The sequence below is a fragment of the Lepisma saccharinum genome, chromosome 14 (genome assembly GCF_977018435.1).
Source record: "Lepisma saccharinum chromosome 14, izLepSacc3.1, whole genome shotgun sequence".
Lineage (NCBI taxonomy): Eukaryota > Metazoa > Arthropoda > Insecta > Zygentoma > Lepismatidae > Lepisma > Lepisma saccharinum.
Window position 1 is genome coordinate 78399872 of NC_139242.1, and position 15215 is coordinate 78415086.

The following is a 15215-nucleotide window of genomic DNA, read 5'->3' on the forward strand; positions in this document are numbered from 1 at the left end:
TTTTTTTAATATATATATGTATATATAAAATCACTTTATATTTCGAGTCTACATTTACGAGAATATGCATACAGCATCCATATTAATGAAGGGGATAAATCTGTTAGAATGAATGCGAGTGATATTGGAAATTGAATCTTTAAACGTTGTAAACCTTTGTAGAGTGTGATTTGTTGATCTGAAAAAAATTGACATTCTAGAAATAAATGTTGAGCATCAGGATTATTATTGCCACATTTACAATTTTCTTGAGTTTTAATATTTATTTTTGCTAAATGTGCTGGTGTACGTACATGTCCTGTTCCTAATCTATTAATAAAAACTATGACTTGCCGTGGGAGTGTGTATGAATTGAACCAAGGGACCTTGGATTTAAATTCTGCAATCCATCTATATGTGTTGCCCACAAACTTAAATTGATCCTTGCACTCGAAAGGAAATGACGTCAGAGACAACGTCATTTTTCTCATTGGGTCCAATGTTAGGTCCAAGAATTCTAATTAGGAATGGTTCTGAACAACGCCATCCAAGCCTGACTGTCGACCAATGAGAGCTATTGAAATTGATTATCGGAAAGAAGCATCGAGGTACAGAATGCTATTTATTTCTATTCTGTGGCAGCGTGGGAAGTGTAAAGGTGTAAACACGTGTTTGTGACTTCAGAGAAAGGAAAGGATGAGCGGTGGAACATTCTGTATTAATTAAACAAAAAAGGATAATGAATATTTCTACAGCAGTGAGTAATGTGATAATGAAATACTGTATATTCGACAAGACGACAACCAACCGTAAAACATAATATTTTGTGTTGATCTCAAATTGAAGTTTAGATAAACACAATGGAAAACAACCATTTGTATTTTGTTGTGTTCACATTGGTTTTCTGGTGTCTCAGATTACATTTAGACTATTAATATCGAGAAAATACATCAACATCACACTTCATTCGAATTTCTTATGTGCCCTACTTCTTTCTTTGGAAATAAAATTCTGTCCAATTTTTCTTTGATCGTGCACATTTGCAATTTCACACCGTTCAAGATTTCGTATTCAACGACTTTCAATTGTCGATTTTAAGCGTTCAATTCAACGAATCGTTCGTGGTTTATTTGATCGTGTACAAGCTAACGGCACTCTCATCTTCAGGGTATAAGTGAGGAAGTGAAACTTAGAGGAAGCAGTTCAAGATTTTGTAAGAAATGAACACAGAATTTAGTGCTTTGCCAAAGTGATGTAAACATTTTTGATACTAAGATAAAGTAAATATTTGTCCACAATGCTTATGATCTTGTTCTCTTATCCCAATAAATTATTTTATCACATTAATATTGCCCTTGATTTATTTACAAAGGGTCATATATGCAATTGATTTGTTAAAACTTTCAATAATGGTATTATAGTTACATTTCTGCTTGTATATACAGAAAATACCCTTATTTTCAATTTGTGATTTCCTTTTCGTTCCTTATTTTCATACTGACACCCTGGCAACGAGGGATTAAAGAACTTGACTGCCTCAGTTTAGACGATAAAATCCACTGGGTGGATGAATTCTCTTAGGGCCACGCATTAAAAATGAGGGAACACTTACCGTGTGGTATCTGATGTGTGTAGTCCCAGCAGATACTCCTTCTGTTAGCTGGACGGATCCTACACTGCTACTGTCATCCTCTTCAAACTCTGCTTGCTTGTATCTGGTCATCTGTGAACGAAAACATAGAAAACTATGAATATACTCAATATAGATTTCAAGGTTGAGCAATACATCAATTTAACCTTCAATATTTATCACTGAAAGTGTGAAAAATATTTTTGACCAAACGCAACTCCACAATGATAGGAAATAGCTGAACCAGAGTTTCGAGACACTGAAGTGAATGAGTCATGGATCAAACAAATTATTACGTCAGAAACTAAGGGACAGTGTTCAACTTGAAAATTCCGAAAAATCATAGTTTTCTTGCTGATCTTGCTACAAGAACTTTGTTATCTTCAAGTGCTTTGCATATCAAAGATGCTTACTAGAGTAATTATGGTTGTCAGTGCTCGAAGTGGAAATTCCTAGCGGGAGGGATGCTTGGCTGAGTTTGTGGAATACGAGCTTGTATAGACCAACCAACATAGAGACAATGCAGTAAAGATGGATGTTGATGCAAATTATCGTAGCCGGGGGGGGGGGGGGGGGGCGAGGTACTTTATTGGGATTTTCTTAACTGGGGGATAACAATTGTTTCCCGCCCCTCACTTCGAGCTCTGATGGTTGCTGCAATGTGTAATTCTACGCGAAATCATATAAAAATATCATGCTTTTTCAAATAAATTTTTGAATATGCGATCATTTCGTTCACTAAGCCCGAACACACGGACTCGCCACGCCCTCCCTAATCGCCGGTAATGCATTAACCTGCGCAGGGTCTTAGCTTGACCGCACTCTACGTGCTATGGTAGAATGTCAACAGCCGGCCTCTTTGGCAGAGTGGTTATCGTCATTCGCTACGAAGCCTGAGGTCCCAAGTTCGAAATTTGGTTAAGACATGGATGCAACATTGTGTTTATCCCTTCATCTATTTCATCTATTCACCTGCAATGTCCTGATTCAGCCAAGAGGTAGAAAAGCGACACAAAATAACCATAGAAAGAAAGAGAACGTATGCAGCTTTACTTCCAGACCACTAGACGACTTAATGAAACATTGCACAGGGGACAAGTTAGATGTTCTTCAGAGTATAGAAGGTAACGGAGGATTCATGAAATATTGCATATTGCAATTTACCAATTCATTTGGGAATTCAGTTTTTATTCCAGCTCTCGGAGATCTTTAAAGATAATATTAAGAGACCAATTCTTTCCAGGAAAAAACACAATTGAATTCCGCTGTCAGGGGAGTGGATATATCATTATTTCTTGAGTCTCTGTTAAAGAAGGAAAGTTGAGATGTATCTCGGGCAGACAATTCGTTTAGGGAACGATCTGGCTTGAGGCAAGGAAGAGAGCGTAGGAGATTGACATTTGCAACTGTTGCAGAAATGGAAACTTAAAGGTTACGTATCCAGCGTTGGCGCATCAGTTTCCCGACCACACCGATGAGGAAGGCTTCAACGGTCGATCCCTTGTTCGATGTATGTTATATAAGCATAACCACAAGCAAAAAAACCCTGCGCAAACCCGCGACTCCTGTGCACCGTACTCCGGCGAGGAGGGGAGGGGGAGAGTGACCATGGTTCTTATGGCCCGAACTGAACGGAAGATGGGAAAGCTGCGCGAGCACTTTTCGCCCAAGGTTTTTCCCCTTGTGGTCTCTCTCTCTTGTCCAGTCTTACGGCGGGCGCTCTACATGCTGGCAAGAAAAGTGGGGAACAGGGAAGCGACCAATCCAGCGCGATAAGAAACACAGCAGCCTGTAGAAAGAGCTGAGCGGCGTATTCCCTGCTCCCCACTTACCTTTCTAGCATGTACCAGATATTGTACGTAATTCTTGGCCTGGCACACGTGTCCAAGGGCGTGCTGATCTCGCCAGTGGACAGGAAGACATAAATGAATGCCTAAATGAACTAATTAACCACATGTCAATGAACTACCACACACACGTCTTGATATATAATTTCAGTGACAAAATGTGTGTGTGGGTACCTTTACTGTATTAACTTATAAGTTCTACCTTTTTCATATATTACGCGTATTTACTTTTCCAAAATCTAATTTTCATAAATTTTAATTGGACGTCGTTACGTAAATTATAATATACGTAATTACGATATTTTCTTCTTTGCAGAATATTATTCGAATTTTATCTAATAAATCATGGTTTATTCTGCTGACGGTATTAATTGTAATGAATTTTTACAGATTGGTTACTAATTTATTGTCAATTGTTGTCATACCTGTATATTGAATTAATCACAAAAATTCACAATGATAAGTAGCTAAATATGTATATTTTGCAGTCTTTGTTTTGAAGAGTATCGAGTTCTAACGTGTTCTAAATATTATAACTTGGCCTATGGGCCAGTACGGGCTCCCACGTAGCCAAATGCTTAGCGCTGTCGCCTTTGGTGTGAGCGGTTAAAAAATTCTTGACGCAGCATCGTGGATGCAACTGGGAAGTTACTTCAGAGCTATAGTAAGAGACTACGATCTCTACAGCCACAAAACATCGGCAATGGGACTTGGTGCACTGACCATAAGTCACCCGATGAAAAGTCATTTGGCGTCGCCTTGGTCCTCAAAGGAATGTCCCCCTACGGAGATTTTATTGGCCAGTACACCACTGTACATGACTGTTCTTGTGTACGGATCATGTAGTAGGAATCATGGAGGTGGTATGAAAGAGAGAGAGAGAGAGCGAGCGAGGGTTGCAGACAAATACAGGGTAATTCGAAATGAATGGTAAAAAAAAACATACCTGTGACTGCTGTAATGAATGTAATTCACAATTATTGATGCAACATGGTAGTTTCTTTCCACTGAAACAAAACAAGCCCGTCATCAAAAATAGCGGCATCAGCGAAAGAAAAGGCTTATTCTGTGATAGAATACACAAAAACTCCATCGGTAACCGTTGTTCAGAGACATTTCCGAACGAAATTTGTCATTGAATGCCCATAGAAACGGATAGTTTGTGTACCAAGTAACGTAATGAGTTGACCTTTCATGTTATATCGATGATTGTGAATTACATTCATTACAGCAAGTACAGGCATGGTTTTTTTGTACCTCTTATTTTTAATTACCCTGTACTTATTGACACCGTATTAGAAAGACCAGCCTCTCCAATCAGAAATTAAATGGTAAGTTCATCATTGCGACGAGCATAACGTACGTAATTACACACCAGCTACGAATCAATCTGTTTGTCGTGAATAGCATCATATTATTTACGGAACATCTCCATCGACCTGCCAGAATCTAGCAAGTGAGCCTACCAACAGCGTGGAGCATGAACAAGAAGATTAGTGACAGGTGCAGAGTTGAGATGACGTCAGCGGCTCACTTTCTGATTGGAGCCATCGAGAGTTATGACTCGCTTCCAAGTTGCAGAACAGCCAGATATGTTACGAAAAACCTTCCTATACATTCATGCCAAACGTGTATAATACATAGCAGCTCTACTGCGCTATTCATAAGCAATTTGAACGCACTGTATGCGCATTGTTACATTCTACTTATCTACGATGAATAAATAAGAAACTGAAGAGCTCCTCTTATTTACTTTACCGTGCTGGCTTCCTGCATTTGGGAGACATGCACGAATTAAGTTTTCCTCTCCCTTCCATTGTGATGGGAGGGGAGATTTTTTTTTCTTCTGGCAGTAACCTTAGCAACCAGATCGCTCATACCGGGGACTAAAATATGCAGCAACCGCGGCCCCATTCCACGCTAGGAATTGAAGATTCCGACATGATTTTTCGTTCCGTGCTTCTCTTCCAACGAACTTCCCCTGGGAAGATGAAAACCAAACAACCGAGACTGTAGTGTAGTTTTGCATTCATAAATTAGGTTAGTGCGTAGAGAAGAGAAAATTACATGCTAGGAAGAACCATTTGTTCAAATAGCCATTGTTAAACCCCGTCTCCGTGGTCAACATAACGCTCTAGGAAGGTATAGATACTAGGTTCGAACCCTGGGTAAGGTGTGGATGTATAATTTATGTTTTCTCATTATCTGTTTTAACAGTTCATCATTCACCATCGCCGTCGTGATTACTCGAAGAGGTGGAAAACCTACGTAATGCATCCGAAATAGAAAGGTTGTATCGTGCCCTTGCTGGTTTGTCAATGCCAATGCTTTATTGACAGGTTTTTTGTAAGTATCGGGACCATTATGCCCTTGACTTACTATCATGTTCTTACAAAGTAGTGTATGTACAACTTTTCTCTTGCTATAACCCGGGTCGACTGTCGACCGGGATTTGGACAATGGTTAATTCGTATTATTTCACTAATTTGAAATTGTTGAGTTCCTTGTTATTTTTGCATTGACAGAGGCAGGAAATAATCACTATTATTTTTCAAACCATACAATAGTTCGGTGCACTGATGAAAAGTTCTAATCACAAACTACATTTTGCACATCACTTTAAGACACAAAACATAAAATAACCACACAGAATGATAATAATGATAACAATATATAAGTAACAAAGAAACAACAAAATCACAATCTGTGCATTTATAGCTGCACTAACAAGGAACACTAATCTGCTCCATTGAAAACAGTACTTTGAAGTACTCCTAAACAGGGAGTATACGTAACACACAACATAATAATAATACAATAGCATTTTTGAATGTAGATTTGTTCAAAATTTCGGGACATGGAGTGGGACATCCGGATCTGTGATCGAGTTCCAATGCCCGGAACCGCTGGATTTGGATGCTGTTGGATCTGGGTTCAGAACTTGTAACACATGGCATATATAGCAGATTGAACATAATCTAGTTCAAGGTCCTCATGGATTTGTGAGATACGACTATCTCGGCTATGACCAGTAATAAGTCGAGCGACATTATTCTGTATAATCTGCGATTTTCTTATGACTGAAGGTCGGTGATGACCCCAAGCTGGTGCTGCATACAGGAGTGTGGGACGTACCATCATCTTATACACATGCAAGCGAGTCGTGAGTCCCAAGGTAGGATTTCAGAAAACTGGGTACAATTGTCTAACCCGAGTTTGTGCTTTTGCTGTCACTGTTGAGATGTGTTTATGGAAATTTAGTCTTCGGTCCAAAACCACTCCTAGATATGTGGTAAAAGGTTTGTCCGGTATAGAAGATCCCTGGAGTCGTACAATCTTTGGTAGTTGTCTATGCCGACGTGTAAATAAAACCGCAGCATTCTTCAGTGAATTATACTTCATGCACCAGCGAGCAGACCAATCTTCCAAGTTGTTGTATCATCCTGCTGTAGCATAGTTCCTATAAAGGGCTATTTGTAAAGACGGCAACATCATCTGCATAGGTAGCTAACATGCATTTATGAGTAGCAGGGATATCACTGGTATATGTATAAATGTTTTACAGTTTTATAATTGGTTAACCTCGTTCTTAACAGATTGCCGAGCATGTTTCAGGGCCGCATGTTTTATCTTAACAAACCATTACACTTTTTTTCCTGGTCAAACAGACACGGCATAATCTGCCACGATGCCTGACGAAGAGGACATTGTATTTCTCGAGAATTGCGCCAAATCTTCCTTGTTGCGATTACAGCGTCAGCTATCACAAATCCAAAAAAAACGTTTCAGACAAAACCTACGTATTTTTGTCTGGAGAATCCGAATCTGCAATAAAAAAAGATGGGGGTTCCCATTTGAGATTTTACAGTTGTCCCTCGCCCCACCCCCAGGAGGTGGGGTGGGGGGGTGGAGTTTGGCATCACTGAATGAGCCCCTTCGAGACGAACAAATTTCATTCAGAACATTTTTTTTTGATCAGATGCGTACTTTTCGAGATATTTCGTTGTGTCAAGCTAAAAAACTCACCCCGTATATAGCCCTAAAGAGCACTAAAATATCGTCATTCAAAGTAAAGAACGATTGATTCTGAGGTTTACAAAAAAGTATTAATTACTTCATTAGCATTTTCAATATTTTACATTAAAAATTACTTTTATGCAATTTATTACATTTTTTAAAAAATTGAAGACTTTGCATAATACTTACTACTTTATAACGTTTGTTAAAAAGAAATTTATTACACATAGCTATATCAACGGGTGGGAAATTTTGAGCACAGTAATTTTCAGTGGCGTAGCATGAGCATTTCGGATGGGAACGCCAAGTCCGAAGGAAGGGTAGGCCCCTTTTTTGCTTAATAATTTACTTATGGTATTAGTCGCCACAAGTATTGTTTATGTGCCTGAAGTCAGCTGGGTTTTCAATAAAACATCATCATTGCATGTTTTAGCTAGAAAATGAGATGCCTCACTATGCCACAAATATTTTGAACTCTGGTGTTTTATACCTTTAAGCACGACGCAAGTCATTAGAAAACCTACCTGAATCACAAGCGTCTCTGCACAACAGTAGACGTCATTGATGTGGATGATCCAACTACTGATTGATTTGGTTTATTTTACTTCGCTTTTCTACCACTTTTGGTTAATCGCGAATATGAGTGATGATATTAAAGAAGGGACACTCACAAAGAACACCCGTGCTCACGCCAGGATTCGAATCAGGGGCCTCTGTCGTCTTGGCGCGCTGTGCAAAACACACTGACACGGAGGTGGGTGGATGATCCAACTATCGTACACTCAACTGACATAACAGTGCCGATTAGTAAATCAGACCTCTGTTTATTACATCTTGAGAATGTTGATTAACATTTTACAATAATTGTGTCCAGAGACCATTCGATGTTAAGAGAGTTCAAATGAATGCTAAACATTTCCATTGACACAATATTAAGCAGTTAGATATACTAACGAAATAATAATAATAATAATAATAATAAAATAGTTTTGCGGGTTAAGTGGTAGAGCAGCCACAGGCTGAACTTCTACCACGAGGACTTCACCAACTTATTCGACAAAAACCTTGTTGATCTTTTAGTTTTTAATGCACATCTCTGTTCGTGCGATAAATTATACAATGCAGTGGCCATTAAGAAGTGGTATATTTGAGTTTGGTAAAGTTACGTCAGTCAATATTGCGTATTGCATTTTCACATAGCACGAGTGGCACGAGCGCGAAGAACCGTGTAGGAATTCTACCGCTGTCGTCTGCTTCAGAAGGCAGGAAGGGTCACATGAACCAATCACCGTAGCCCTCTGCTCCGTACGCTGGCGTACGAAAGAGCATTTGCGCCGTGCTGTAGAAATCCAAGCTTTCCCTCCAGATAGACAGCAAGGAATATAGAGTCCTTTACGCCGAACCTGCCCGGTGTCCGGCCAGGAAAGACATTGAAAGAAAATGCTAGAACGACTGTTGTTAGTCGAGCGTTGCAACCGGATCACGAAAAATAGCTATTATAATGCCATGAAGGTCAAACATATATGAAATTAGTGGTTTAACTTTATATTTACAGCATTTACGCATTTTTGACATTTTAAATCTGGGAACGCCGGGCGTACGGGCGTACTATAACGCTACGCTACTGGTAATTTTGCATCTTTCTCCACTACCACAGAGACCCTTTGTGTGCATGTTTCATCGTGTGCTTCAATCTTCATATATTTCATTCTACATCATTCATCCTCATCGTAGCGATTTACCTAAGCTGGTAGAAAAGCGATGTTATTAACCAAAATACAACACGTGGACAAATATCCCATTTGAAATGCCTATACATAATAAATTTAATATTCACGACGGCTAATGTTGCAATGATAAACAATCAATATAAAATTATCAATAAAATGTGCTTGGTAATGTCTTGTATCAATGCTGTAGTGAAATTGTCTTTTCTTGTCATGTCTATAATATAATGTTTTTTGCTATTGATGTCTGACTTATTTGGGGGCATCTCCCCCGTGAAATAATACGATCATCATTATCAAGTGCCATTTTCACACTCCTTTCCTTTATAGCGAAGATTATGTGTTGAGATGAGGCAAAACGAACGTTTTTGTGGACGTAAATGGCGGGAAAGCGTTCCTTTGTCTTCAAATAACCTCTTCTTTCCCTTCCCCGTCTTCTCCTGTGCACCGAATTGAACGCCAACGGGGAGCATTAATCTTTAACCATCCACCGCGCTCTCAGACAAGCTGCACATCCATCAGTCTTTTCGCCTCGTTCGGCGGCCATTTCAAGCGAGAGGCGGACATCTTGTAGTAAATCTTTGAGAGATACGAACTAATCCAAGAAACGCGTCTTGTTTTACCTGGACTTCATCCATTCGCCCAGTCAGATTTCATGGACGTTTCACTTCGAGTGAACTTAATCTCACGGATTGATTGATTTTAATGCATTTTCCCAGTTATTTCCATTAAGGTTACAATGAGATGTAGCAGCACTTCCATACCAGGATCATAAATGATACGGGGCCCTTCTTTCCCCTTTGTGCGCCTGACGGCGGCACGCTTGGCGGTCACCCGGACGCCAAACTGCCGCCAAATCGCGTGCGATATCTCGCTATGGAAACTGCTAGCTTCGAAATGACTTCAAGTTCTCACAATTAAGGTTTCAATTACATTCAAAATAAGCACGTGAACTATCACGGGGGATGTTGGAAATGTTATCTTCGTGCATCCAAACTTTTTTGGCATGTTTTTAGGAAATTTCGTGTAGCTTTGGTAACAAGACACGCTAAAAGGGAACTGAAGTTTCCTAACAGCTCGTGGCGCCAGAGTGCCAACTGAAACACATGGTTTTGAGCATAACTTGTGGATTTTTTCTTAACCCCGTTCCATTTCAGTAACTTCGCGACCTCAGTTCAGTCGTATTTTTAAAGTGGTTACGCGTTACAAGTGTTCTTGCGATTTTCTATTGTTTTCTAAAGTGTTTGTTAAGTGTTACTCCAAGTCCATACCTACTTCCAGTGGGAAAACAACCAAGTGCGATGTTGGATACGGAAAAACAAGGTGACATCAGAAGCGTGCGGTAAGAAAAGGCGGGGCAAGCGCCGCTTGCGTTGTTTATTAAAACACTATTGATATCTTAAGTTCGTGTTTTTCAATGACTTTATACACATTAGAATGGAATTTATTTACTATAAGATATTTACATTGCAGAATTTTCATTTCCTCTATTTTCTGTTCTTTTGGCTTGAAACATAAACCGGCTGCACCCTTGACGACGCTGGGCGATGCGGCACGATTGACCGCGTTAGAAGAAGAGGACTGCTCGCCTTTCTCCCCGCTTTTCGAGTGACTTATGCAGTTCTTGCATGGACACTGTCTATCCCCGTTTACGAAGAAAAAAGGCCGAGGGCAAGCAACACCAAGACCGCATCTGTCTTTGGCAAGGGTGCTGGAAGGAATTCGTCCACACGGCCACAAGTGTTGCTAACTTCCAGAATTTTCTGTGCATTCGTAGCACCACCTAACGCGGTACGATTTCATGTTTGAAACTCTATAGTAATCAACAAATTACATTATGAAGTTAGCCAGTGATTACCAGTCGTATGCTATTTGTAAGAAATAAGTAAGAAACCGAAACCCGTCCGTTTATTTAAGATCAAAACTTTATGCTAATAGGATGTTTATTATTTTCAGGGTTAAAAAAGAACGTAATTTAATTTACAGTTACCCTCAAATATCAAGTAAATCATTATTTTCTTCATGGTTGAAATTCACATGTTTATATCGAGAGGCTGTTTTTCTTCTTTATAAACCGTGCAGCGAAGATTTGATTTTACGGTATGTATGCACTTCACACACTCAAGCCCGATACTTCACCATTATTCACATTATTGTAAGTTGGGATGTGTGTAGGCCTATATTATATTTGAAATTGTTATAATTAACCGAAACGATAAATTAACCCATCGCTTGCCTATCACAAAAGGTCACGGCACGCCCCTGGGTGACATGTAGCAGCAAAAAAAACATACCCAGTTATGAAATCCTGCGAGGGACAGGGTCTCCCCACCGGCAATCTTCTACAAAAAAGCCCCCCAATTAAACTTTTTTTCTGGGGGTAGGTTTTTGTTATAACAACGAAGATGAGTAAGTAGAGATGACTTCAAATATAATTTACTAAACATAAGGTGGAAAATACAGAAAATAAGGAAGGATAATGTTTGTCTCTGTGTGTGTTTGTGAAGTGTTCCACGCTTTCTTTCTTTCTCTTTTTCAAGAGACCATGAACAGATCTGCATCAATAACAATACCCTCTATGTTCAATGAAAGTAAAACAAGAATACAAGACAAATAACATACGTGTGAAATCTAATTGATTTATGTTAATAGAAAGCAGCAGCAGCGTTTGGGTGTGAAAAGTGGGGGGTGGGGGGCAACAACTAAAATTTGGAGGGAGGCAAGAATAGTTTACTTTCTCTTGGTAGACAACGTTATCATTAAGAGACCATAATGCGGGGGCAAAAAGTAGGGGGGAAACTGCCCCACCACCCCCATAATCGCCGCCACTGATAGAAAGGAAAAACTAATTAAAACTACATAATAAAATCATTGGATTTATTTTGTAATTTGTTGACATATTTACTAGTTTGTTTGTTACTTTACATGTTTCTAATGATGATATATAATTATATATATATGTTTGTGTGCATGTGTGGGATTTCCCACTCTGACCATACCCACCACATTGCCGTACCGATCCCTTTCGGAGCTAGAAAACATATTGCTATTACACCGTATGGCGTAATATCATACCCGGCTGGCGTAAATTAAGCTTATAATTAGAGGTGGTACCGAAACATCACAAGGCTAGATTGGTAAACGTTGATTCCTGTTTTCGGTCTCGAATCGAGATAGAAAAGTCTCGTTTATTTCCAATCGATAGCTTGTCTCGTTCTCGGATTCATTTCGATATTTAAACTCAAGCCTCCTCCTCGTCTTGGCCGTGGAGGAAAAAATCTATCTCGATTTAAATAAGACACAAAAATGTAGGAAAAACTCTCTAAAACATTATAACCCGGAAGTTGTTTTTTTATTTAAAGAGCACATACACCTTATCTTATTTTGGTGTATCTGAACTAGTTGCATAGTAAATACATAATATTTCTCAGACACCAGTCTCGTTCTGTCCCTCGTCTCGTGTCTCGGTATCGAGCTACTCTTAAGTATTACACGAGTCAAATGAAAATCTCTAAAGTCCAATAAAAATTGTAGGGCAGACTACATACAGCTGAAATTTACATAAGGTATCAACTGTTACTTACAAAATGACCTCAAGGCTGCAACACTAATCAAGTGAGCTTCAAAACGCCATGTTTATTATTTTAAAGATGGCGCCACCTATACACACTTGCACCAGTGACACTTGTCCTCTGTCAGCCTAAAACTTACAGAGATTTATTTATTTATTTATACATACACCCCATAACAGAGCTATTGCTCCATTCACAATGGTGGTTTACAAGTAAATAAGTTTACATAGTACATAATATTCATAAACATAAATATGAACATATACAAACACATAAACCAATTACATATACTCAAATAATAAAATGACATCAATGCCTATTCTCAGTTGTATGATACATACAAAAATTATATTTAGCATTAATGAAATAACTTAAAATATAAAATCTAAAAATATAAAATATAATTTAAATAAATAATAATAATATAAATATCAATTTCTCGGCAAATGAAAATGCAATATCTTTGTGCATGCTTCCCACACAAGCAAGTTTACTAATGGAGGAGAAAGTTCGACAATGGCCTCAGTTCGCAGGGAGATGGGTGGAAAGGCCTTCGCAGTGGCTGATAAGTAGAACTCGGATCTTTAAGTTCTAAAATGTATGCTTTTACGTTCCTAAAAAAGGCTCTAAAAATCCTAAAATAGGTCCTAAAAATCTTATATTAGGCTCGAAAAATCCTGAAGTAGGTTCAAAAAAACTAAATAGCTCAAAATTCCTTTAAAATGCTGATTACAGTCACCGGCAATGAAAATGGGACATCTATATCCTGAATACGCACTATCTTGCATAATGTTATGTGTGTTGCCTAACCCTACGGCGATGGCATAACTTACCATTGGAAATTTGCTATTACAATCCACTCTTCGCCGTATAGTTAGGCAACAATCTTTTTTCATGTTATCCACAGTCAAACTCCACAATTTTGTCTGTGAGGATCATCTTATATGACGAAAACAATATTTCAACAAAACACAGTCAGTGGTGCAAACTGCAAACTTCAATGCTGAAATGTTAGTTTGCAAGGCGTGAATGCCACAAAGCACCAAAGTGACGCGAAAGTAAGCAAAACCACACAGATCAGACCACTTTGGATTGTATAGGTAACAGTGGCACCAGACATTTTGCTTTGTTTAGAGCTTTGAAAAATCACCATAGACTTGGAGGAAGGGAAATCGACTTCAAACACGTTAGCCATTGAATTTTTTCGTGACCAAACAAAGCAAATGCCTCTTTGTGAAACAAATTCTGTAAAACCTTTAAAGATATATGAAAACCTAAAAAAGGCTTGATTTAGGCGCATAAACCGGTTCTAACAAGCAAAATAGGTTTTTTAGGCACTATAAAACTTCATCAGCTGTTGCGTTCTTTAAAGAAACGCTGACATAACTTATTATTTCTTACATACCTGTAAAGGCAAAAAATAGGTTAAAAATTTAAACCGAGGTCTACTCATACGTGACTGCACGTGGACCCCAAATATATTCATCTTCATGTATTCAGGCACTAACTCAAACTTGAAAATAAATGAAGATCATTAATAGGTCTGTGCTAAAGTGCAGCAGACTTGTACAGTGTCTCTCAAAAGTTTTAGGACAACGACATTTTAAACTAGGCAACCCAAATTACGTAAGGAGCTGGTGGGTTGCGTGTAGAGTTAGGCTCAATGTCAGGGTTGCCATATGCACAATAGATATTTATGAAATACGCGAAAGGAATAAAACCAAGTATTATCGTATAAAACTGTAATAAAATATCAGTATTACTGTTGCAAATAAGAAAAACTTTCTGAAAGAAAGAAACTCGATTTTCTAGTATTTCATCGCTGATGAGTCTACACAGAGCAAAAGAGGAGAGAGGAAACGAAAAGGGACAACAAATGAGAGGAGAAAGGAGAGAGCGAAAGGGGAAGAGGAAAAGTAAAGGAGGGAAGAAAAGATAGGACAGATGAGAATAGGAGATGTAATGAGGAGAAAGGGAAAAGATGCGAGGAGAGATGAGGAAAATAGATCAAAGAGGAGAAGAGATGAGGGAAGAGGATGAGAGAAGAGAAGAAGAGGAGGTTTGAGAGGAGAGGAAGGGACGAGAAGAAGGGAGTTGAGAGTAGAGTAAAAGAGAGGACATGAAAAGAACGAAAACAAGAGGAGCAGAGTGCAGTGGAGTCGGAAATCTAAGACAGGAGAGGAGATAAGAGGAGTGGAAAAGAATGGGATGGAGACAAGAGGCGAGAACAGGAGGGAAGGCGATATGACATATAACAAGAGGAGAATAAGGGGAGAGAAGAATGAGAAAGAGAGAAGAGAAAGGAGGCGAGAGGAGAGAAGAGGTAGTTGCAGAAGATATCGTCTCGGCGTCAAGAATTGATGCATTGATCAAAATATCGACATGAAACATTAAATAATATTTTAAAATGAATTGGAGAATGTATTAGATCGGTGCGAAATAC

At 38.8% G+C, this 15215-nt stretch overlaps 1 protein-coding gene across 5 annotated transcripts in view; it reads right to left on the reverse strand.

Annotated features, from left to right (window-relative positions):
* Nep3 (M13 family metallopeptidase neprilysin 3) overlaps positions 1-15215 on the reverse strand; it is a 159815-nt gene that overhangs the window by 59742 nt on the left and 84858 nt on the right. For all 5 annotated transcript variants that reach the window (XM_083136035.1, XM_083136037.1, XM_083136038.1 and 2 more), the window contains exon 2: positions 1592-1702. In XM_083136035.1, coding sequence (XP_082992161.1) covers positions 1592-1702 — 111 coding nt within the window. The remainder of the gene's footprint in view (positions 1-1591; positions 1703-15215) is intronic.